General features: G+C 38.4%; 2 protein-coding genes and 1 long non-coding RNA gene across 3 annotated transcripts; all 3 read right to left on the bottom strand.

Annotated features, from left to right (window-relative positions):
- Positions 1-1,411: 1,411 nt before the first annotated feature.
- Positions 1,412-3,364, bottom strand: LOC122280970. Its single transcript, XR_006230107.1, has 3 exons — positions 3,255-3,364; positions 2,537-3,151; positions 1,412-1,932 (listed from the first exon to the last, which is right to left on the bottom strand). It is a non-coding gene; the product is annotated as an uncharacterized LOC122280970 (long non-coding RNA).
- Positions 3,365-8,194: 4,830 nt separating this feature from the next.
- Positions 8,195-12,142, bottom strand: LOC122282453. Its single transcript, XM_043094403.1, has 3 exons — positions 9,686-12,142; positions 8,357-9,176; positions 8,195-8,220 (listed from the first exon to the last, which is right to left on the bottom strand). The coding sequence occupies exons 1-3, from the start codon at positions 12,140-12,142 to the stop codon at positions 8,195-8,197; spliced, it is 3,303 nt and encodes a 1,100-aa protein (XP_042950337.1).
- An 8,880-nt stretch (positions 12,143-21,022) lies between these two features.
- Positions 21,023-25,444, bottom strand: LOC122281907 (GMP synthase [glutamine-hydrolyzing]-like). Its single transcript, XM_043093772.1, has 6 exons — positions 24,758-25,444; positions 23,925-24,175; positions 23,365-23,740; positions 23,143-23,274; positions 22,884-23,059; positions 21,023-21,450 (listed from the first exon to the last, which is right to left on the bottom strand). Exons 1-6 carry the CDS (start codon positions 25,313-25,315, stop codon positions 21,327-21,329), a joined length of 1,617 nt encoding a protein of 538 aa, XP_042949706.1. The 5' UTR covers positions 25,316-25,444; the 3' UTR covers positions 21,023-21,326.
- Positions 25,445-25,890: the final 446 nt, after the last annotated feature.

The raw sequence follows: 25,890 nt of genomic DNA, 5'->3' as shown, positions 1-25,890 counted from the left end.
GCATGTTAGCGCAATGCTTCATTCCATATAATTGGAATTGGATTTTTAGCCCCTCAATGTTCCTTACTATTGAGCCATGTTTCTCTTCTCAAATATACTTTCCTAGCTTTCTGTAGAATTCAAATAAAACAAGCAACATTACAGTTGTAAATTCCCAAGTTTCTACTTTCAAGACTTAATCCAGTAATATTATTGTCTCATACTACTTCTAACCACTCCTCTTTGGTAATCCAAATGGATGAAGATTCTTTCAGGTATGGGCCTAGCCCCTTCCGCTTTCAATTTATGTGGACTGATCGACCATATTGATTTTCTTCCTTTTGTGGAAGGGATATGGAAGCAAGAGGGGTTTGGTTCTGGGCTTATTAATTTATCTTTTAAATTAAAAAGATCGAAGGTGGTGCTTAATTCACTACAACAAATACAGCCTATTGCCGCCAATAGTTTTTGCAGCAATTGTGGAAAAAATTGCAGGTAATGACCTTTAAGCCACAGAAAATGACCGCCACAGCTTTGCCAATAATGAATTGCCAATTTAACTACCTATTTTGGCAATCTTATGAATTGACGAAAATGATGGTCTATCTTGGCAATTTATGCCGTTGGCATAAGACATTTAGTTTGTCAGTAATACGCCAAACAATCCTCCCAATCTCGAACACTAAACTCATTTCCTAGAATGCAACCTTGCCACTAATATGCTATCTCATCAATTCATAACTTGGGTATTGATGTTTTACCACAGATATAGGTTGTCCGTAATAGAAGGGTGTTGGGAACTTATGTCGCCAACGAAATGTAAATTTGGCAACTTGTATGACTCACAACTTCTTACTTGCGATGAGGTTAGGAAAGTAAGCACCGACTTCAATTGGCATTTCGTACAACTTGATTTCCTTGTAATACGTTAGTATTGGCAACTATGTGTTATGGAAAATAATTTTTAGCAGTAAATTTGGCTCATCAAGTCTGCCTTATAGCTGTTAACCTATATGGTCCAGATCATGAATTATTGGCAATTCAGCAAAGCCAAAAATATCCTTTATTGGCCATCTCATTCTTCGCTATAGCTCAATTGATTTGCAGCTTGCATTTATGTATATATTCCAAATACAACTACCTGCATTGTATTGCCAGTATTGAATGGTCCTGATGACCAATTGTTGCCAATAATCCTCATTTCCCAGAAAACCTCTCCATGTATTTGGAGTACTGGGAGATTTACCTGGCCGGCGTAGCAACAATGCATTTCAACCTACCAATATATACCTTATCTGTTTTTCCAGTACTACACTACAATTCCATATATCTGTATTTTATAAATATATATTATTGGTAAATTGTAGTACTAAGTGGATGATCCCCCCTTAGCCGCGCGCAGTACTACCTTTCCAAAATATCCATCAGATAAATCAAGATTTCAGTTTTACATATTACATTCCCATGGCAAAGAACAGAAAACAATTTGCCCTGAAATTACTAATCATGTATTTAATATATCACTTAGTTCTCCATTGGACATACAATATCCATCCAAATGCACCCTGGTCATCCGTGTGAACATATCCAAGAAACATAAACCCATTTTGTAAAACTATGATCATATCAACACATAGATCAACACCAGTCTCATAAATTTAATGATGATGCCAAAATTGGCATCCTGTTCCATCTGACATGCCCAACCAACAGAAATGTTATATGAGTCCCATATCTATGTCCCAAAACATAACTATTACATATCAATAATATATATTTATCAAGCTTCTAATCTCTTTCCTGGTCAAATGGATCTGTGGGGATCTTCACTCAAAAAAGCAACACCTCCATTTGTCCACATAGATGGCAAGGCTGGGCCCTCATTGTGTCTTGGTTTGACTGCCTGTTCATGTTAGCATCAAACTTTTCTCCCGCTGCCAGGCTTCAGACTCCCTGCACATATGCATTTTGCATAGCCTCATCATAATCCGAAACATGTGAGTTGGGTTACTTCCATCCTAGGTGAGCTGAGAAATTATGTGCAGAATGACAATATTGTGGGATTACTGGTTACCCTATAACATCATGCAACAATCTGCACTCAACAACCACCACTTGGTAGTATTTTTATCCATCGCATGCAGACAAATTCTGTTAATCTAAAGAACTATATCAAGAGTGGAGGGAATACAAAACCCAAACAATTTAACTATTTTACTTGTAGCATTAGGGAAATCCTACACAATGAGGCATCAGATAAATTCCTAAGTAGCAAGGCTGATAAACCACAGAGAAGCAAAATAAATTTCCATCAGTTTTTAATCCAATCTAGGTAATCATTAATCATTTGTACTCTCAGCCACCAATTGCATGTATTTTTAACCAATCAGCCCAACTATTTAGTTGATCTAAACCATTGACAGTTCGAGTGGATATCCAAATTCACTCAAACTGTCAATGCTTATAGGGTTAACTTTGGGGGGGGGGGAATCTCTCTGAATATGTGTCTGAAATAATGAATATTAACATCATGAAGCATTGGGAGTAAATTGCATACCTTAGTCAAGCTTTTTTGTGTGAAATGCATGGCAGCAACCGTTGGCACATTGTCAACCTATATACTATGCTGACTGTTAAACTAGACACAATGTAGAGACTGCCACCACATCCATATATGTGCATCATCAAAAGAAAGGACCAAAAGACATTAGTACTTCACGAATATAAGCAACTTGTTACTTCAACTACGACTTTCCAAAAAGATCAGTCAGCTGGGCAACAAAAAAGCCACACATTAACCGGATGCCTAGGCATCCATGTTAGTCTCCTGATGAGACTCTCTTTGATTGCATTCCAGGTCAGCTACACGATTGTTCATCGTACTCTGGTAGTCTTTAAACTGATTCTTGAAACTATGCAACTCATCTCTTAGCACCTCTAACTGGCTCTTGTACATATGTGCTTCATTCTTGTTCCTTTCATTCTCTTCAACAATCCTAACATAGTCCCTATTCTTGCGCAATGCTATTGAAGCCTCAGGTATAACCGAGTGTCCAAGTCCTGTTGCATATCCTGCTTTATATCCTAAAACCTCCTTGAAAGCTGCATTGCACTTCTCATTGTTGTTTTCAGTATTCACCTCAGTCTCATCCAATCGCTCAAGCATTAGTTTCTACATCCATGTGCCCAAGGGTAACACCATTAATGCCAGGCAACACTTACTTTAAGCCTAACCTTTAAAAAATTGACTCAACAGCAACTAGATAAACACTTACGTAGTTCTGTTCTGCTTGGCCAGTTATAAAGCATCCCTTCTTTCTTGACCAATGAACTTCTCTGTAAAACTGTATCAAGTTTGGGTCTTCTTCATTCTGCAACCATCAACACATTAGTTAGTTAGTTAGTGTGGATAAAATCGATTATGTCTTGTTACTTGAATCAGAAATTCAAGTAGACGTACCATTTCCTCCAATATTCGTACGAATGGCTTTCTCCCTCCTGTATGGTTGACATTTTGTTTCTGCCTATTTTTCTGGTTTCTCTTTGACATTTTCTGTGGGGCATTGACAGTCAAGAGATAATGATCTATTGCATTAAACTATTATTCAGTTTCTTTAGTAGCCTGAAAATTTCTGATATAGTTTTCCCTCTTATAAATAATAGTTTAAAGTATTTCAATTAAATATGGGCTTTAACCTCCAACTTATAGGCACGGATGGGGGTAATTGGAAACACCCTAGAGTGTCTATCTTAACCATGCACACTAATGTCAACTACAATATTTTAATTATGTTATTGAATATTGTAGTTGTACATGATGGTCTTCATGCCAAAATGCTGAAAATTGACAACACTTTTCTCTGTTAAGCACAAAATACTGGTTTAAATGGCCTATATGGATAACCCATGCAACACCACTTGTCATAAACAATCAACATAACCCAATACACATACCAGCAAAATGTGAGAGCAAAACCCTTCTGTCCGAAAACTGAGTACATGTAATCTGATTGGGAGTACAGCACACTTGCCTCATACATTCTAGGTTGATATAAGAGGTTATGCAAGTTGTAACACATTAGCTGGTGTAGATTGTGTAAACTTGTCTAAGATTATCTCTCTAGATTTACTAACATCCCCTATTGACACATCGCTTGAACATGCCTTAGTGTTTACAAATTACAACCATTTCCATGAATTTAACCCAACCACCCCTTGCAAGCATGCACCAAAATTAAAGAGACGGCTTTATCACTTTTTAAGTATTTCTAAACTAACTACCACCCAAGAACCAAGTCATTTGCATTTTGTGCCACTCCAGAAATTGCAAAATATACAAGGCAGTTTTCCATTTTTTAGTTAATCACATTGAAGGAGTTGTAACTAGTATAGAGATGATTCATATACCTCGAATTCTTCAGTTGACCACATCCTACATAGATGTTCCCATACGGGCTTCTCTACCCACGATGTCCCGCCAGAAAGGGCTGCTTCTTTCGACCCATACCTTATGTACTGCTTTCGCAATAAATAGTGAAATCCATTATATTTCCTTGCCACTGCATTTGTCACACACTCACGATGCGAACTTTGTGTCCAGTCCAGTTTAAAATCAGCCTACGATAACGTCAAGAAGTCAGTCCATTTCAAGTTCAACTATTTGTCTTGTTACAAAAAATACAGAAGTAGGATGTATATTCATATTTACATAACAATATGCTTGGTAGATGCAAACCCTACACTCTTGCTTGCTCTTACCTTAACACGGTCGATGAGCTCTTCTTTCTCCTCTTTGGGCACAGCTTTCCAGCTTGCATGCATCATGTTAGCATGAAGTCTCACGATCGTGGTCACCCGTCCAGAAAATAGGTTGTAATTTTCGCACGATGGTCCTCTTTGTCCATCCTTAATATTCAGGGGTATCTGACCAAATTTTCTGACTCTGTCAAACAATGTGTCTTTTGCTGGTCCTCGACCACGTTTTCGGGAAGGTGCATCAGTTCCTTCTATCCACCAATAACAGAAAAATCAGTTCAAGCTGAATGCATTTTGCCTTTTAACTAAAACATGATAAAGAAAGTGTTTTCGATAATGCTGTTTCAACTTACGTGCATTAGTTGAAACAATCCTGGAAGCTATATTTGCTTCATCAAAACTAGGCTCCGCTACACCCACATTTGGAGGTTGAGTGGAATCACCAATTACTACATCTGCTTCCGTATCACGCAGCAGTGGTGGCCCATGATGAAGTCGTGTAGTATGGCCCCCACGTCCATATCGTCCAGGGAGCCTTCCTCTTACCCATCTCACCATGGTCTTACTTTTTTAAATGGCAATCCGTCTAATGCACACACACACAAGCTCTGTTAAACTTACTTTCCTAGATATAACCTAACTGGCTCAGAAAATCAGTATCTGCTTTCTACTTTGTGCCTAATTTTTCAATGATGTTCAAAATATGCACTACACTTTTCAACCCTAGGGTAAGACCATTTTCCAGTCTAGATATAAGCACAGGAAAATGCCATACAAACAGTTATTTCCTTAAAGATACGTGGTTAGAACATATCGAACCCTCTCCATGAATCTAATGTGCATAATTTGGTCTCTATAAATGTGTTTAATATGTTGAATCATTTACACATAGAGTAAGAAGCAAGCATTTGCTGTCCATATGGCTGACTACCAACTACCATATTGAGGTCCAACAGTAAGTATTTCTAAAGCTCACAACAGTTGAAACAAATCAGTATGGTTTAGGGTCTATACTGGAATGGTTCTTCATGACACATCTAAAGACATTATATTAACCTGTAAGTACCCTTCTTACAGTTGCATGCATTGGCCTCAGCCATTTCTTTAAAGAAAACAACAGCACATAGAGAAAATGGTCGTCAGTAAGGTTTACATGCCCAGAACATGAGCTTTGAGAGAATTATGCCCAGGTGGGAAGATCCAACATGTAAATGAGAGGAGATGAGAGAGAGTTAACCCACTTGTCTTCGTGGATGAAGGTAAAAGACTCGGCTCCTCTCTCTGCTTGGATGATCAAATGTGTTCTCCAAACCGATGGTTTCTGAAGTTGGGAGAATCTAAACTTCAGATCACAATTGGCTGCTTTCTTGCTCCTCGCTCAGATGTGTCAACTGGGTTCCTTCTCTGTTGAAAGAGCAATTTGAAACATGTTGTCCAGCTAAAACAATCTTTTTTAAGCAATTGGGTACTGCGACCTAGGTGTTGGCAGGAGAAACCAGGAGATACGGCCTATGAGTTGACAACCCAACTCAGAGCACCCCGCCTAAATTTTTGGTCAGTTCCCGCCCAGTTTTTTGTCATATAAGAGTAAATTCTTCTCTGTTACGTGGATTTAAACTATATAACATTCCACAACTTTCTTGTCCCTCATTGAGTGCATAAAAACTTATTAATAATAAGTTTTGAACCATTTACTTCTGGTTTACTTAGCTAATTTTTCTGCACAACCACGTTAACTTGTATAGGTTTCCAATACAAGCAGTTAATTTTTTATAGAAGTACAGCAAATAACTCCCTATATAACCAGCAAAGTGGCATATAGGGGTGAAATGAGACAATACAGGTGTCAGCTTATGGACAAGTGGCAGGTTAATATTTGTAATGGTCACATTACAGGCTCAGCTTATATACAAGTGGCAGATTAATAATCAATATAGGTGTCAGCTTATATTGACAGATGTCTAATCTTTTAGTACAGGTGTTAGCTTTTAATTTGCAGTTATATAACCAGCATTGCAAGACCCTTTGGAGTTCTGAACTGGTTATCGTTGCAAACCTTAATTATACAATTGGCAGTTTAATTTGTTCGGGATCCAGGATTTTTCTAAGCTTGCTCCACCATACATTAATAATCAATATTTACTGGTAGTCTATAATGCTCTGCCATTCTTGCATTGAGTTGTCCAGCTTCATACCCCCCCTCGTAAGGCATAGAAATAACACATTTCAATTGAGTAAAACGCTCATTCATTGGACAAATTATGAGAAGATATTGTCAAGCTAATTGGAATGTTTGATATTTGATGACATTCGTAGATATTCTTTACAGATTTGCCAATAAGTGATATAGACTATGCAACTTGTTTTGTAAGGCAGCCGACTAGCTTAGATCCATGTACTTGCTAATTTGTAGGCTTCATGTAAGACAAAGATATCAAAACCAATTATGCTGCCCAGTTGGATAATTATGCTATTCTCAACTATGGTCTAACCTATTTGAGCCATATATTACTTTTTCCAATTTAATTGGTCCACACTTTCATTTATCCAATTTACTTGTATTGAGGTTATTGGATTGATAAGAAATACCTAATGGCAGTGCATTACACCATACTTTTTGGTTGATTGGTATGGATGTTCGTTGGACTTCATGTATACCTCATATGCTGTATGTTATATAAGACCACCTCACATGCCAGGGAGCTGGAAATGAAGCAACCTGATTGTGTATAAATGGCCTATTGGTTTTAGATCAATTTCTTGATACCTGTCATTCCATCTTCAACTGATTAGAATCACATCAAACAACTAACAAGTTTGCAGCACATCAAATGTAACAGATTATAAATATGCGGCTGCAGATCACAGCTTTGGCCCCTGCCAACATGACACAACACAACTCAATAATCAGATCTGTGTCTTGACAATTACTAAGCAAGTGTGAAGGAGTATTTAATCTACATTAATTCTATACAAAATCTATGGGAATAATCAACATTCCAATAATTTCTATCAAGTATAGTGTTTGATAAAAAACTAGGCCTCAAGCATGTTTTTTCCCACCCTTCAGTATCATATAACATTGACTGTAAGTTTTGGAAAAAATTACTCTAATATTGATAGCTTATACTTCATGGAACTTACACACAAAAACATGACAATTTTGAATTGTTGAAATACCACTCCTTAAAAAAATACAGTAGTTTATCACCTTAATCTTATTACAACATCTGCCTCAGCTACACCAAAGGAAGGTGCATCAGCTCCCTGCATTCCATGGTGTTATGTGAAATCTGGCCGGATTTCACATAACATTCATTGTTTCTGGATATCATAGAGTGTAAGTTAGTGGAATAATCAATCAATAGCAACACAGTTTAGATAAAATACTGCATTGTCGTATTGGCAAGCATGGCCCAAACGACATGTTAGAAATTACGTTGACCGTAAACTGTGTTCATTACTTGTCATTTCCAGCTAGATAATCTAACATTATAAAGGACAGAGTTAACATTGACTGTTATTGGTAGCAATGACACATTAGTATATTCCTAACTTAGGTAAATTATCAAACCATGCATTGTGAGAAATTGAAATAATGACACTATAAGTAAGGGCATACCATCTTCTGAATCTGAGCTTGCATCATTGGCAAATGCAATACTGTCATCATCGCTTCTGTCGCTATTAGCATCGGCTTCGTCGATTCCCTGATCATCATCAACGCCATCATCCTCGAGGAATGCATTGTGGTCAACTAAATCAGATGGTTGATGTTCTAATATGGTCGAAGGGTCTATCAGTATTGGTTCTTCATCTAGCCTGTTCAATGGAGTCATCAAGTCTGGATCACTAGATTGGGCATGCGGCACGTTTGTCGGAATGTTTTCATCTTCCTCGAAAGCATCATCGTGAACTAACTCTGCAGGATCATCCGCATCCTGGACCGACGAAACTAAAGGAATGTTGTATACATTCCTATTCGTTATCTTATGGACCACATACCAACTACCCACCACACTCATATCTTTTAAGTAAAACACCTGCTGGGCTTGGCATGCAAGAGCAAAAGGTTCATCTTTATACCATGTTCGAGAAGTGTTCAGGCTCGTTAGATGGTCGCCAACGCGAATCCCTTTTCGCTTATCACCAACATCCCACCAATCACATTGAAACAAATAGACCTTACGCCAACCCATATATCTTAATTCTATAATATCTTTCAAAACCCCGTAGAAGTCAACGGGATTTGACTGATGTTCACCACGAACAACCAAACCGCTATTTTGAGTTCGTCGGTGCCTCTCTCGATCCTTCGTCTGAAATCTAATTCCATTCATAATGCAACCGGCGTACGACGCAACCCACTTGTCGGGACCACATGCAAGTGCATATATTTCATCTCGTACACTGGCTGGGTTCATCGCACGCTTCTCTCGAATCTATATTCCAATCAAAAGACAAAACCAACGTAATAATAAAATAGCTAGAAGATTTAGTAGTTATTTTGGTTAGTTAAAAATGAGGCATATTAGTTTTTTTAGCTGGTTTGGAAAAATGCTATTTTATGCATTTTGTTATAGCAGTAAAACATGTCGAGTTGAAATGGAATGATAAACCGTCAACCCCCAAGGTATCGAGACGGTTTAATATTAAAGAGAAATACGTACGTGTTTCTTGAACCAAGCTGGGAATTGAGCTTGGTGCCTGCGCGCAGAGTTGGTTGTGCTTTCCCTTGTAATCATGTTGTAATGGTCACTGCAAAACAGAGTGGTATAAGTTCACGGTGTAACTATGTAACCGTTAAACAATCTTTGCTTTACACAAAAATGTGGACCACTTACTCGAGGTAATGCTCGATCTCGCCACAATTATTGAGAACATACCAGTGGGCTCTTGAAAACCATTTCTCGGCTAGCATGTGAATGTTGGCCGCCCCGAGCGGACGAACCTTTTGTGAGAATACAGAAAAAAATTCATCATTAAGCTGATCTGGAATGTCCGCGTTTCTTTCAACCCGTTTATATCTGGTCTCAATGTCGTTGAGATACATTGAGCAAAATGTTAAACACTCAACATGAACATATGCTTCTGCAATTGAACCCTCAGGGCGGGCTTTGTTTCGGACATAGCGCTTGAACTTCCCCAGGTACCTCTCAAACGGATACATCCACCTGTATTGCACTGGTCCAGCAAGTAATGCCTCGTCTGGTAAATGAATTGCGAGGTGGACCATAATATCAAAAAATGCAGGTGGGAAGATCATCTCAAGTTTACATAGGATGATAGAAATATCTGCCTGAAGGCGATGCAATGATTCATACGTCAATGTTCGAGCACACAATTCCTTGAAAAATGTACTTAGCTCGGTCAAAGCTAGCCGGATGTCAGGACGCAAATAACTGCCAATTACAACCGGAAGCAACCGTTGGAGAAAAATGTGGCAGTCATGACTTTTCATTCCTGTAATTTTGCCTTCCCGAATATTCACACACCGAGCAATATTAGAGGCGAAGCCATCTGGAAAACTAACTTGTGACACCCACTCACAAAAGGAAATTCTCTCATTATGGTTTAGTGTGTAACATGCCAGACTCATCCGGCAACGATCACCCTCCGGACGTAAGTGTAATTCCTTCCTCAGTCCGAGACGTTCCAAATCCCTTCGTGCATTTGCAGTGTCCTTACTCTTTCCATCAATACTCAGCAAGGTGCCCAAGACGCTATCACAGATGTTTTTCTCGATATGCATTACGTCTAGGTTATGCCTCAATCCCACGTCTTGCCAGTATGGGAGATCGAAGAAGATGCTTTTCTTTGTCCAGTTTTGTTCGTGTGGTGCCCGTTTCCTCTTCCGTTCACTTTTTCCAAATTGCACGTTGGAGACCATGCGTAATGATTCAAGTATTTCTTGGGCCGTAAGTCTTGGTGGGTGAGGCCTCACCTCGAGCGCACCGTTGAAAGCACGTTTATTCTTTCTCCAACGGTGGTCCGGGGCCAACCAGCGACGGTGGCCCATATAACAATGTTTACGCCCATAGGCCAACCACATTGAGTCTGTATCTACATTGCACACAGGACATGCCAATTTCCCCTTCGTGCTCCACCCCGAAAGATTGGCGTATGCAGGAAAGTCATTTATAGTCCAGAGTAGAGATGCATGTAATTGGAAAACATCGGAACTGAATGCATCATATGTCTCAATACCAACCTCCCATAATGATTTCAATTCATCAACTAAAGGACGAAGGAAGATATCGATATCATTACCTGGTGATTTAGGACCAGGTATCAAACATGTCAAGAGAAAGTATGGATCTTTCATACAAGACCAAGGTGGCAAGTTGTAAGGCAGAAGTATGACTGGCCATATACTATAAGGCTTGCTCATGTTATTGAATGGGTTGAAACCGTCACTCGCAAGTCCAAGACGAACATTACGAGCATCTTTCGCAAACCAATCATGTTTCCTATCAAAATCTTTCCAAACTTTGGAATCAGCTGGATGCCTCATACAACTCGAGTCATCAATACGCTGCTCTTTATGCCATCGCATCGCTTGTGCTGTCTTCTTTGACATATAAAGGCGTTGCAACCTAGGCATCAATGGAAAATAACGCATCACTTTCTGAGGTACCCGGTGTTTACTTGTCAGTGAGACCCATCTAGATGACTTGCATTTAGGGCACTGATCTTTGTCTTCGTATTCTTTCCAGAACAAGATACAGTCATTTGGACATACATGAATTTTGGTGTAACTAAATCCCAACCCACGTTTTAGCTGACGTGCATCGTTATAGTCTTCAGGCAAAAGAGCAGTCGGGAAGGCAGATTTCAATAGCTTTAGCACCATGTTAAAAGACTTCACGTTCCAACCACCAATACTCTTGATGTGAAGCAACTTCACCATAAATGATAGCTTTGAGTAGTTTGCACACGATGGGTAGAGTGGACGTCGAGCATCCTCTACATACTGTTCAAATGTATGGTGTCTTGAAGTCCCAACATTGGGTTCTGGTGCATCATCGTCACCACCACCAGCATTTAAACCGTGAGCACTATTAACGAAGGATCCCACCCGGATGTCATCTAACATCTCATCAACATCATCAACGTACTCACCAAAATCATCTCCATCGTCCTCATCATCTGACCGATTGGCATGAAAAGGATCATCTTCTCCATGAAATATCCATTGAGTATAACTTATATCAATCCCTCGCAAGAACAAATGATCCCTCACAACATCAAATGGTTGGAAAAAATTATTACGACATATCCGGCAAGGACATCGAATGGCATCACTGGCAGGAGCATTGGATTGAGCCATGGATAAGAAATGATTAACTCCTTCGGCATATTCATGGGACCGCAATCTATCTCCAATATGCATCCAAGATTTATCCATTTAACTGTTGTATACCAAAAAAAGGCCTACATGCAAAATTTTCTTCAACAAACAGATTATCAAGTTGAATCATCACGACCGGCTCCCATTAGGTCCCTGACAAATGATAATAAATTTGTGAAGTCACTTTCAGCCATTTAGTTTGAGATTTCCAATAAAAGTTGGAGAGGAGAGGGAAGGTGCTTATTAAGCTATCACAGAGATGTGAGGGACAGAAGAATATAGCCCTTTGCACCTTATGCACCCAATAATGGACAATTTGTAATGCAACATTGAGGGGGTTAATTTCCATGCTAAATGATAGAATGGTTGTCCATATCAGAATTCTATGGGAAGGTATAAGGTGCAAACTTATCAGGAGCAGGGGGACTTTAAGAATAACATAAAACATATGAGTGGGCAACATGATTCTGATATATAGCGACACACGGGAAGTTTGCGGGCTATATTTTTCCCCCGTACACTCTAATGCAGCACACTAGAGTGAAATATTCAGATCTGCTTTAGGGATGAGTGCTAGTTTTTATTGAATAATGGCATGTGAAAATATTTGTAGTTAGTGTGAAGTTAGACTAATATTATATCTGGAAATATTAAAGGCCAAAGGGTTAAAGGTAGGAAAAATTCAAGTGGGATTGGCCCAACGGTATCAAGAGCAATTCCAGTTGAATGGAATGGAAACTTTCAGAAATATATATATATATATAGTTATAAATATATATGGGTACATAACTACATAAATAGCGTACAGAGGGTAGGTGTGAGCTTATAGGCTGCCAATAGAAGCTGCCCATATTATCACGAATTGACAGGGGTAAAATCAGAAATCACAGATGATACAGAGGGGAATCATAACAAACAATGCATTTTATAATCGTCACTACAAGACTCGTGTAACCCATTTATGGTCTAATCCATTATGGTAGGAGTAGCTCATAACATGTGGTTTACAGCCGAACCTTTGTAGGGAGATATGTGGAAAAGATTCATGGAAAACATAGTATCATAAGTACTGCTGTGTCAGTTATCACAGCGTAACATACAACGGCTTGGAAAAATCACAGAAAACCACAAATCCAGTCCATTTAAACGTTTGAAATGTTTCGGGAAGGGGCATACACCCACTGGGTGCCTATATAAAATTGCAGCAGCTATACCAACATGAAAATTACCCATCAGCCCAAGATTCCAAGCTCTATTAGTACAATAGAAGTAGTTAAAAAGGCAGTTTAACGATGCTAGATTGATGAGTTCTGAAAAAGCAGTGGTTCTACACAACACTACACCTAGAGGGGGGGTGAATAGGTGTAATCTAATTTTTATGGCCTTTTGAAAATTAATCAAACAAGCAGATAATAAATGAAACAAATAACACAAATAATCAACACATGATTTTGTTCACGGAGTGGAAACTCATTTGAAGAACCTCTTCAAAATCTAAAACCACTCCGGGTGTAAGACACCACCTCAAATCCACTATAGAAACTTTAGTTTGTTACAACCAATTTAGAACACTCACAAAATCTTTGTAGTAGCTAAACTTGGCTTGCAACACCACGAGTGACCCACTCGATCTCTACACGCATGTAGTGTCGAAACTCCGACCTTCCTATAGCTTCCCACGAGAACCTCTCGATCTCTGCATCAACGGCAGCTCCGGACTCTTCCGGCCAACAGCAATGTCCACTTCAATGGACTCAAATAAGAGTTGATTTTGAATGTGTTATGATGGAGTAATATTTTTCCAAGAGAGAATCAACCAAATGGGGGAGAGGTTGCTCTAAGAAGTTCTTGGAGGCCCTTAGGGTTTTTGCTCTGATTCTCCACACGTAGAACAGAAGCTAACATGTTCTATTTATAGTTCCCATCAAATGAGGCGTTCAAAACCCTACATTGTAAGTGATCTGGAACATTGGCTCGAGCGAAGGTCGAGCGCCGAAATCTGCCTGAGTTCGCTCGAGCGCCATGTCGAGCGAGTATCGAGCGGTCGACTCTGCCTGAGTTCGCTCGAGCTCAGTGTCGAGCGAGGGTCGAGCGACACACTCTGCCTGGGTTCGCTTGAGCTCAGTGTCGAGCGAGGGTCGAGCGGTTGAATCTGCCTGAGTTCGCTCGAGCCGTATGTCGAGCGAGGGTCGAGCGGTTGAATCTGCCTGAGTTCGCTCGAGCCGTATGTCGAGCGAGGGTCGAGCGGTTGAATCTGCCTGAGTTCGCTCGAGCGCTCTGTCGAGCGAGGGTCGAGCGAAGTCGCTTCTTTTGACCAATAATGAGCACACTTCAACCCCACTTCAATCCTTCCGCAACAACACTTGTTACAACACTATTTTACACAGGTTTTCACAAGAATATGCCAACACGCTCATTTTTCCCTCAACAAGTTCGATTACAAATAGACTCTAAGTGCAATCCTGAATCTACTACCATGCAAACCCATGTTGATAACCCATTCATAGGTCCCAAAATATTCATACAATGACCAAACTATCTACCGATTTGGTTCATCACAAGACCCCTTTTTGGGATATATAGTAGTAGGAACTTTAAGTATTACATATCAAGCAGAATCTGTTCCATCCTATGTAAAGTACGAACAGATGACAACTTACACACAGTCTGTCATGAATACATGATGAGGTCAATTTGGAGGATTGCCTCAGCCAGCCGTGGAAGCCTGGAAAAAAATACAAAGGGACAAGGCAATAATTTAATGTGGCTCAAATCCCAGACAGAACATGGCAAAAGCCAAGTAAATTTTACATAATAAATATTCATCTTCTACATCCATGGATCCAGAAGCTGTATGGAAAACCAGAGTTGATAGGCAAACTATTGTATACTGGAAGCAAAACATTCGTACCAGTCTTCATTATGTTTTTTATGGGAGAGATGATAAAACTAGTCTAAAGTGAACAAACAATTAGATTAGACTCAAGCTGTCAATGCGCATATTTCCGATACACCACAGGTGAAGTGAAAGTCTATCCTCCCAAATTGGTAGATGATGATAAACAGATCAATTAGAAAGAGGATTTACAAAAAATCTATATAGAACATGGACTTCTAGATAGAATTGTGAACATTTGACTACCTATCTTAAAGTCTAAATAATAATAAAATGAACACAACTTCTTAGCTATATTATTGCAACACTTTAACTAATCTGTTACAAATAGACTGCTCTCCTTTAGTTAATAAATTAGTTATGACAAATTAGTAGGTACCTGCTGAGAACTGAAGGGCTATACCAAAAATGATTAACATTGTTGCTCAACGAATATAAACAACATTTTCTTTAACTCATTATTTCAGTGGGTAGGTAGCCACATTATGCAAGATGGGAAGTCTAATAAATGAACCAAAAAAAAAAAAAAAAACAGCAAACAGAAACAGAAATGAAAAGAGTAGGTAAAGGATATTAAATAGCATACACTTAAAGTAGCAAAAATAATCTAAACTGTAGTGTCTCTCTTCCTCTGCATATGGGTTACTTTAAGAATAGGTTAGGCTCCCCAAATGCATTAGCGTAATATATAAAACTATATCATGATGGAAGCCATTTTTTTGCAAATTAATGAAAACAATCAAGACTCAACAGCAACAAGTGAAAGTTGCATTAACATTAGACTGATTCAAACCGGAAACTCATGAGTCTAAATCATTGAAAATTGAAAAAGAATTCGTTATAACTGACAAGGACAGTTCAATATATATATCCTGAACATACGTTTTGTTTGGAGAACGGTTAGCCAAAAAACCAAGCAAAATTTACCTATTCATCCACTTTTACTCTCCCAAACAAGAACTGTGATTTAGGATGCCAAAAATGGAAAAACCCACAGAAAATACTGAGTAAAACATAAAGATAAGTACAGATCTCAGTCAAGGCATCAAAAAGAATAGAATATACAGAGGGTTTTCCAGTTTTACAGCTTTCCACCAAGTAAATTGCAGGAATCAATATTCTGAACCCAATAGAAAAAATAGAAGAAATTAAAAGAGTTGGCATGCCGGTAAAGAAGGAGAGGAAAACAGAGCCATACAATATCCATCCAACATAATAGCTGTGAAATGTATCAACCTAACCATTTCAATCAATAATCAAAGATAAATGACAACAACAAACAAATTGACCGAGAAAAAAAAAGAGTAATAAAACCGTATTTGCTTCTGCCATGGTCCTGATGACTAAAGGTAATCTTTCAATTTCTCAAGTATATAAAATGCCCCAATGTTCAAGTATAGAATAACAGGAACGGCGAAATCCAAAAAACTGATAAATTGAAAACCTGACCGTAGCTTCGCAGTTTAGTTTCTCTTCGATTGCTCACAGTAAAGGGAGCCGACCATAGTGTTTTGGTAGGGCTCAGTGAAAAGAAGGGGATGCCCAAGCAGAGACAGCTAGGGCCCAGAAAATCGACCAACTAAATTGCGAATCGAAGCATGCAAAATCAGAAGATCATCGTCGATTGTATGTGGGCTGTCGAGGATGATTCACTGGTTGCTTGTTCCATCTGCATCACTGATGGATTACGGCAGCACTTGGGATTTACAATCTTTGAAAAACATTTCTGGGAAGAATTTTCGGAGGTAGGGCTGTGGGTTTCAGGGTTAATATGGTATGGATGGTAGGGGCGGGGTCGACTGACGCGAAGAGAAGAGAGGGAAAAGATCCCCCGCGCGCTAAGTAGGCTATTTATAGAATCACAATATAATGACGACTTTTGCTTGTCACAATAGAATTCAGTGATTAATGCAAGACAAAACACTTCAGTGACGACTGTATGTCGTTAGGACAACCAGAAAACGTGCAGATTATGACCTATTGTGACAAAATCAAATTCGGGGACTATTTTTTGCCGAAACAACACATTTTTACTGACAATTTCTATGGATATTTTTGGAGACAAGAATTTTGTGAGAAATCATATGTATAAGCGGCCACTTTTCATCTGTGGGAAAAAAAATGGTGGCAAAAACCATATTTTGTTGTAGTGTAAGGATTGGAATCAACGGGGTTTTGGTAAAACTAATAATATTATCAAAGATTTAGAGCAACGTATTGATAACTTGGAAATCCATCATCAAGATGATTTTAATGATGAGGATGAAAATGACCTCTTGGTGACTAAGTTAGAATTATTAACCTAGATAGGTAGAGAGGACATTTGTCTTGCTCATATGGCCAAGAAAAGTTGGCTCAAAGAGGAGGACTAGAATTCTAAATTTTTATTATGCTTATTTGAATGCTAAGAGTCATAAAAGGATTAAGGAGATGTGTTTAATTGATGGTACTATATTAAATACTCCTTATGATATTCATCAAGCTGTTGTTCCGTACTTCCAAAATTCCTAGGTCACACTCATCATAGTGTTTTGCCTAATTTAAATGAGTTGATTGACCCGGTTATCATTAACAAGGAGAATATGGCTCTTTGTCGCGCCCCTTCTATTGACGAGGTGAAGGAGGTGAAGGATGTTCTCTTTAGTATTCCCATTGATAATAGCCCTAGTCCGAATGGTTTTGGTTCGGATTTCTTTAGAGTCTGTTGGGATCTTGTTAAAGAGGATATTTTGGATGCTACTGTTGATTTTTTTCATAATAAATTTTTTCCTAAATTCTATATTGCCTCATATATTGTTATTATTTTTAAGGTGGATAAGCCTTCTGGTTTTGATAAGTTTAAGCCTATTAGCCTCTGTTATGTAATTTATAAGGTTTGTGTTTAAATTATTGTGGGTCGTCTAACCAATATGTTGTCTAAGATGATTTCACAAGAGCAAGGGGCCTTTATTCCAGATCGCGGCATTTTTTAGAATATTAGTCTGACTTAGGAGATGGTCCATTCTATTCACCAAAAGCTCTTCCAGGTGTAATGTGATGGTTAAGCTTGACATGTTCAAAGCTTATGATAAAGTGGATTGGAAATTTTTACTCAATGTCTTGGCCAACTTTGGGTTTTCCTCTCAAGTTATTGATATGATTGAAGCTTGTATTTCCCCTCCTTGGTACTCCATCATGATGAATGAGACTTTTTGGGATTTTTTTAAAGGAAAGCGTGGTTTGAGGCAAGGTGACCATCTTTCTCCTTATTTGTTTATTATCATGCAAGTGGTGCTCTCTCGTCTCCTCAAGCAATATTTTTTCGAAGGAAAAATTGGTTCTTTTTCTCAAGCTAAAGGTACCCCTTTTATCTCCCGCCTTATGTATGTGGATAATATTGTTATTTTTGCCAATGGTAGAAAAAAATCTATGAGAAGTTTGATGAAGGTCTTGACGCTTTATGAAGACTAGACGGGTCAAGTTCTTAATAAGGATAAAAATGCTATTTATTTTTCAAAGAAAATCCCTATTTCTAGGAAGCTTTCCATTCTTCATATTACTGGCTTTTCTAAAGGCTCTTTCCCCTTTAATTACTTGGGTGTTCCTATTGTGGTGGGGAGAATTACGGCAAGTCATTTTGGGAAGCTTCTTGGTAAAGTCCAAAAAAAAGATTACAGGTTAGAAGATGAAAATGCTCTCTAGAGGTGGTTGAAGAGATTCTTTTGCGTCATGTATTATCTAGTATGACCACTCATCTGCTTGTCGTGCTACATGTCCCTAAGGTTGTCCTCGTGGCGTTGAATAAGATTCTGAGTTCTTTCTTTTGGGGTGCTTCTAATGGTAAGGCTAAAAGGAAATGGATTTCTTGGAATCATATTTGTAAACTTATAGAGGCAGGCAGTTGAGTATTAGGGATTTTGAGAATATTCAGAAAACTCTTCATATGAAGCTTGCTTGGCGTCTCATGCAGGGTCAATCTCTTTGGGTGGATTTTTTAAAGGTGAGTATGTTAAAAATAGTCACTTATCTCTTCTAGAGCCTAATAAGGATACTTGGTTCTGAAAATTGATTGTTCATTGTATCCCAGAAGTTTTAAATAGGTCTAAGTGAAATGTGAGAGGGGGCAATATTTCTTTTTGGTATAATAACTGGGAGGAGGATGGTCCCCTTAGTAGTCAATTTCCCGTGATTGAGCAACCTCATTTGAAGGTTAAATATTTCTGTATTGATAATGGGTGGGATATTCATCGCTTGGAACGTCTAGTGGGTCATCAAAAAGCTTCTGATTTGTGTCATTTCTTGGCTGGGCGAAAGGAGGGGCAAGATGTTTTAATTTGGTTAAAGGACACTGATGGGTTTTTTTCAACCAAAAGTGCTTCGGATTGTGTTAGAGTCAAGGTGTCTCCATTACCTTGGGTTCATTGGATTTGGCATTCTCATTTGCCTAAGAAAATGTCTATTATGATGTAGAAGACATTTAATAACTCTTTTAGTGCATGTGATAGGATCAAAACCACTATCATTCGTGATGATAGTGGTAGGTTACTCGCTCTGCTTATTCTGTTTTCTTGGACTAGGGTTTTAAATTTTTAATAATTCTGCTAAGCTTAGAAGTTTGTTGGAAGGTGTTCGTAGGTGCTATCACTTGGGTTTTTTCCGTGTTGAAATTGAGACTAGTTCTCAGCTTTTGGTTACTCGGATTACCAAAGGTGGTCGTAATATCTGGTATTTAGAGGATTATTGGGATGAGTTACATGATTATCTCAACTGTATGAACTATAGAGTGAATCACATTTTCCGTGAAGGTAATGCTATGGTGGATTACCTAGAAGAGAGGAGCTGATGGTTTAAGTTCAAATCGGTCTGGTGATCTTTCTAGTAGATTAAGAGGTCTTCTTCACATGGACAGATTTGGCATTCCTTATTTACGGACCTCCTAATGGTTTCTCTGGTAAGTTATCTTTATTTTATTGGTCTTTATTATTCTGATTTGCTTACGTCTTTTTTGCAGGGTTCGTTTTTTCTAGTCTAGGTTTGATATTGTTTTATCTTGTACTGGTTTGTTATTGTACTTTGCTTATGGTTGGCTTGGTTTTTTTTTTTTCGATACCTGGGTTTGGGTTTTATTGACTATCTATATCCCTGAGGTATCTTGTTGTAACCATGATTTTTCTCTACCACAAACGAGGGAAATTAATAAAATTGAAGTACTATCTTCTTCTTAAAACGTATATATATATGAGACTTCATCTAGTGCCAAGTGCCAAGATTATGATAAACAATAGGTGGAATCGTGAATATGCAATTATCACTTTAAAAAAAAATTGAATAAATACAAAATTCATATAAAAAGAAATTAAATTTTTAATAATAGACCTCACTTTTTTTTAAAACGATCATACGGCATTTACACCCTCCACGAATATATGTAGCATTACTCTATGTTTAGTGTTCACGATCGACTTATTTATTTTTCGAATGAGTTTTAAGTTTATTCATGAACTGTTATTGAATGAAAAAAATAAATACTTTCATTATTAAAACCTTTTCCATTTTCATAAATTATTATTGATAAATAATTACTTGATTATGTTAAGATTATATAATTTAAATTAGTTAGATCCATAAGGTATTTCAATCCAATAACGAGTCTCATATCCAAAAATGAATGTTCCGTCTAGCAATTGGAACTCGTGGAGAGATCAAGCTACGTGCCAGAGACAGATTACAACCCTTTGGAACCGATTTTGACAATATCCGTATGGTTTATATATACATATATTAAGTTAGAAGTACTATTATTAGAAAGCTATATGAATTTATGCACAAAAAAATAAAAAGGAAATTTTATATGAATTTGATACAGATAAATGAAACTAGTCTCAAAATCGATTACAGAGCTCAAGTTCTGGCAAACATATTTCATAATGTTATTATAGAGTTGTAAAAAAAATATAATAACCAACAAACAAAAACACAGCTACATTGTGTTGGAAATCAAAAATGAGCATTTTATGTGCAAATTAAACACAACAGTTGCATATTTTTCAAGGCAAACTGGATTTTCAGAAATCATTACAGCTGAAATGTAGAACAATATGTTATCACTATGAAGTTTCCACAAAGGATGTTCATGGTGTCGTCCATTAGGAATCATTTACCTAGTAGAACCAGATAATATTCCTGCAACCAGACTTCAGTAATAAATCTATCGCACTGTATATTTTGCTCAACTCATATTCCTCCTGGCCAACCTTTCTAAATTTTATGCAGTAATGCGGCAAGAACTGATCGTACAAGTAAATCAAATACAACCGCAGATTTTCTCACTCACTCCTCATCGTACTGTAAGCATTGGATAAGGCATCATTCCCACTCAATTGTTGATGGAGGCTTTGATGTAATATCTTGAACAACTCGATTTACGCCGCGAACACTGTTGCAGATCTTCCGTACAACATCATCAAGGAACTTGTGGTCAAAATAGTACCTGATATTTCACAATTCAAAAGGGGAGAAAATGCACGACATATGAGAGTTTTTTGATAGGTAAGACATGAGAGCATCTAAAATTGCATTGATGATAATTGAGAGTAATCCTACATTAGTTTTTGAAAGATTGCAGCACGAGAGCGCATACTTGATTCAACAGTGGAGAAGCTTCACTTAGATACAAGTTAACAAAAATATACTAAAGAAAAAACACTAAATAATTGTCCATTGCCATGCTTCTTGGTGGTATACATATTCATAAAAATGGAGAACAGAAGGATAACATTTTTGCAAAAAGAAAAGGATATGCTAAATAAGAGGAGGTGACAAACTAACGTCCTCTTCATCACTCATAAACATTCTTCATCACTCATAAACATCTCCCACCATCTCGTTCTCACTCCTTAAGGCTTGTGTTTGGGTGCTTGCTAGCAGGTTTTCACATCTTTTTTGGTCTTCCCACATTGACTAAGTATGAGATTAGTTGGTGATTTATAAGCCCCTAGGCACCTTTCCCTTGCAAGCCGGTTTGCAAGGGTGAGTTCTACTTAGTAGATTCATAACAAATGGTATCAGAGCCACCCCATGTATGAGCCATGTTGCGATGGTTACAGCGGCAAGGGAGGTGATGCCGGCATGGCAGTGTTCGTCCGGGGCTAGGAAAGACCTAGTGCACAGCCAGCCCGTGTGAGCGCCGGAGCTACTGTAGACATCGGCTGCAAAGCATGGTGGTTGTTATGATCCCAAATCGACTAAGTATGGGATTAGTTGGTGGTTTATAAGCCCCTAGGCACCCTTCCCTTGCAAGCCGGTTTTCAAGAGTGAGTTATATCTAGTGGATTCATAACAAATCACCTTATCCTTGGTAAGCTTCAGCTAAAAAAACTCACAAGCTGCGTGGCATGAGGGGAAAACATATGAATGCTAGACCTCATTCAGTTCGTGTGCAAGCCCAACAAGAATGTGTCTAGGATATACGGCTTACACACACGTCTAACTGCATAAACAGTCAAAGCTGCTCAATCTTGAGCTGTCTCAAACCCAAGCTCAAGTTTTTTGAATTCTGAAAGCATTCCCAGTCTATGGTTCAAAAGAGTCACCAGAAGCTGGGGAGAAGTTATGAAGGAAATTCCGTATAAGACATATCCAGGCAAAAAAATAATGATAAAAAAAACTGTTATTGACAGAAATGGGGACACTTGTGTGCTATAAGCTCTTCCATAATAATATAATATACCTCTCGTGTACTTTCCATATACATGCACAACCAACTGGTAGCAGGTTTGAGTAATATAATATTTATTTCACCAATGGTACATGACCATACTTTCCAGAACTCTCATGCCCAAATTATCCAGAATAGGTCACTATAAGGTAAATAAAGTCATATGGCAGCAATGTATATAAAGAACAACTTGAAGAAAGTCTCACCAATCTGCAGTCATTCCATCTTGACTTGTAACAGCTCTCAGAGCAACAACATGAGAATGTGTTCTTTGATCACCTTGAACTCCAACCGACCTTACTGGTAAAAACACAGCAAAAGCTTGCCATATTGAATCATAAAGCCCAGCATCCTTGATCGACTGAATGAAAATCTCATCCACCTGAAAGAACATTCATAAGGGAGAAACATTAAAAGGTGAAACATGAAAACCAATTAGTCCATCCAGGGATAAACACCACATGCCTGCCGGAGGATATCTAAGGCGTTGCCTTCAGTTACATCACCTAATACTCGTACTGCAAGGCCAGGCCCGGGGAATGGATGGCGCTTCAGAAATTGCTCTGGAACATTCAAAATTTTTCCTAGTTGACGGACCTGATATATGACAAAGCAACAACCAAAATAACATCACTGCATGATACAAATCATACAGATAAGTAAATATAAGAAGGTTGAAATGGACACCTCATCCTTAAATAGAAGTTTGAGTGGTTCAATGAGTTTCAGTTTCATGTCCTTAGGAAGCCCTCCAACATTATGATGGCTCTTGATTGTATGGGAGTGGGTTCTTCCAGATCCAGGGGGTGGGCAAGATTCAATCACATCCGGATAGAGAGTCCCCTGGACCAAGTATGCTGGTCTCTTTCCTAGTTTTTCCTCCAACTCTTGGGCAAAGGCATCAAATATGGAAATAAATTCCTTCCCAATAATTTTTCTTTTAATTTCAGGATCTACCACACCTTTTAACTTGCTAAGAAACTGATCCGTTGCATCAACACAAGTAACAGGTAAATGAAGATCCCTTTCAAAGGTTTCCATCACGCGTTCTCTCTCCTTGTACCTATAGGAAACAGAAACCATTGAAAATAACCCTGAGGAAGACACCAAGAGAATATTAAGGAAGCTTATAACATAAATAAATGTTACCCAAACATTATTCCGCCCTTCATTATTATATAAATGGTCAGCAAAACAAGTATGGAACTGAGTATTGTTTCCACAGAAGAAGCTGCTAGCACTCTCACCTCAATAAACCATTGTCAACAAAAACACAATGAAGCCTATCTCCTATTGCCTTATGCACAAGAGTAGCAGCAACTGTGGAATCCACACCACCTGATAAGGCACAGATCACTTGATCTTCTATCCCCACCGTGATTTTGATCACTTTTATTTCTTCATCCAATAAATTTTCCATCTTCCATCCAGCAGTGACTCCACAAACCTCAAACAGAAAGTACCGTAGTGTTTCCATTCCTTCAGGCGAATGTGTCACCTACACAGAAATATGCGCAACGATGCTCGTCAGAAACAACTTTGATTTACGAGGGGAATGAGACAAACTCAACTTTCAATACATGCATTAACCGTGTTCCTCGTCTTTTTTTTTTCCATCACGTTTTACTTGACTGATGAGAGGCGGAAAAGATGGGGAAAAAATCTCACTGCTCACACTCATCTAGCTCCACATTAAACCATTTGCAAACCCAATAAACCTAACATCTATTTCCACTTAAGGTACTAAAACGTACATCTGATCTGAAACCCATAAGTGTTTTTATTTTATCTTATCTCATACTTATAATTTTTTAAATTTTTCACGCAATATAATAAATAATTCTAACTTTTTCAAAATATAAAATAATATTCTAACTATATTTTATTCAATTTTCATCTAAAACAATCTCATCTTTCATCGCTATCCAACCGAACATGAACTACGTATAAAACAAAACACGCCAAAAGCAATTTCCAAAATAACTACTTTTTAGGCCAAAATATAACCAGAACCCACGCCCAAAACGGCAAAACCCAATTTCACTTCGATTACAAACGTGTTAAAGCAAAATACAATTACCTCCGGATGATACTGGAGACCGTAAAACCTCTTAGCCCGGTTTTCGATGGCGGCCACCGCACCCTGCTGGCTACGTGCCACAACCTCGAACCCATCGGGTAGGGTAGCAACCTCATCGCCGTGGCTCATCCACACGGCCTGCCTATCCCCTACCATTTTCGACCCGAAGAGCCCCTGGGCGGCATTCCTCTCCACGTGGATCTCCATCCTTCCGTATTCCTGCTTCTCGCCGACCCTGACCTCGCCGCCGAGCTTCTGGACGATTAGCTGGAGGCCGTAGCAGATACCCAAAACGACGACACCGTTGGACTGGGCCCACTCAGGGAACCCGGGCGGGAAGGAAGGAGAGTCTGGTGTGTGGACGGAGTGAGGCCCGCCAGAGAGTATGACAACCCGCGGGTTGAGTTCTGTGATGGCGGAGAGCGGAGAGGTCCCGGAGATGCAGAGGGAGAAGACGGAGAGGGAGCGAATTCGGCGGGTGATGAGGTGGGTGTACTGCGACCCGAAGTCCAGAATCAGGACCAGGTCCGATTTCACGGCCTTGGGGTCTACGGCCATGTTTCCTTGGTTTCAGAGTTGGCTGTGGTGGCTATGGCTGCTAGGGTTTAACACAAAACACAAACAAGCAAAGGTGGAGTTTTTAAGGATTTTCCTAGTGGTAGGGTTTTGGGCGAGACTGGCGGGAAGCGAGCCTGAAACAATAAAAATAACAATAAAAATAACAATGTAGTCCTTTAAATATCATTTTTTTAAATATTGATTATTTTTTTTTAAAGAATATTGATGAATTTATATATTTTATATATAATAATATATATTTACATAATATCAATATTATTACACTCGCATCCAATTATTTTCAATTTTTTCAAAACTTTTTACGCAACGCTATTTTAAATAAAATATATTTTTGTAAAATATTTTATATATTTTATAATATAAAAAAATAACATCATTTTATAAATATTTACATATATGATATTATCAATCGCTAAAATTTCAAATTCCTTTGGAATTTCCTACTTTATCATTAATATACATTCACATTTACATATATGATATTATTGCATTCGCATCCAATTATTTACAATTTTTTCACAATTTTTTACGCAACACTATTTTAAATAAAAGAT

Source organism: Carya illinoinensis, chromosome 11 (genome assembly GCF_018687715.1).
Source record: "Carya illinoinensis cultivar Pawnee chromosome 11, C.illinoinensisPawnee_v1, whole genome shotgun sequence".
Taxonomy (NCBI): Eukaryota; Viridiplantae; Streptophyta; class Magnoliopsida; order Fagales; family Juglandaceae; genus Carya; species Carya illinoinensis.
This window is presented reverse-complemented; position numbering and strand designations above follow the sequence as displayed.

Coding starts and splice junctions, on each gene's coding strand:
- LOC122281907 (XM_043093772.1), bottom strand. CDS start 25,315: ATGGCCGTAGACCCCAAGGCCGTGAAATCGGACCTGGTCCTGATTCTG. Junction 23,741..23,924: donor GTTGACAATGGTTTATTGAG/GTGAGAGTGCTA, acceptor TGTTTCCTATAG/GTACAAGGAGAGAGAACGCG. Junction 23,275..23,364: donor AACTTCTATTTAAGGATGAG/GTGTCCATTTCA, acceptor GTCATATATCAG/GTCCGTCAACTAGGAAAAAT.
- LOC122282453 (XM_043094403.1), bottom strand. CDS start 12,142: ATGGATAAATCTTGGATGCATATTGGAGATAGATTGCGGTCCCATGAA. Junction 9,177..9,685: donor TTTCTGTATTCTCACAAAAG/GTTCGTCCGCTC, acceptor ATTGGAATATAG/ATTCGAGAGAAGCGTGCGAT. Junction 8,221..8,356: donor AAGCTCAGATTCAGAAGATG/GTATGCCCTTAC, acceptor TTATAATGTTAG/ATTATCTAGCTGGAAATGAC.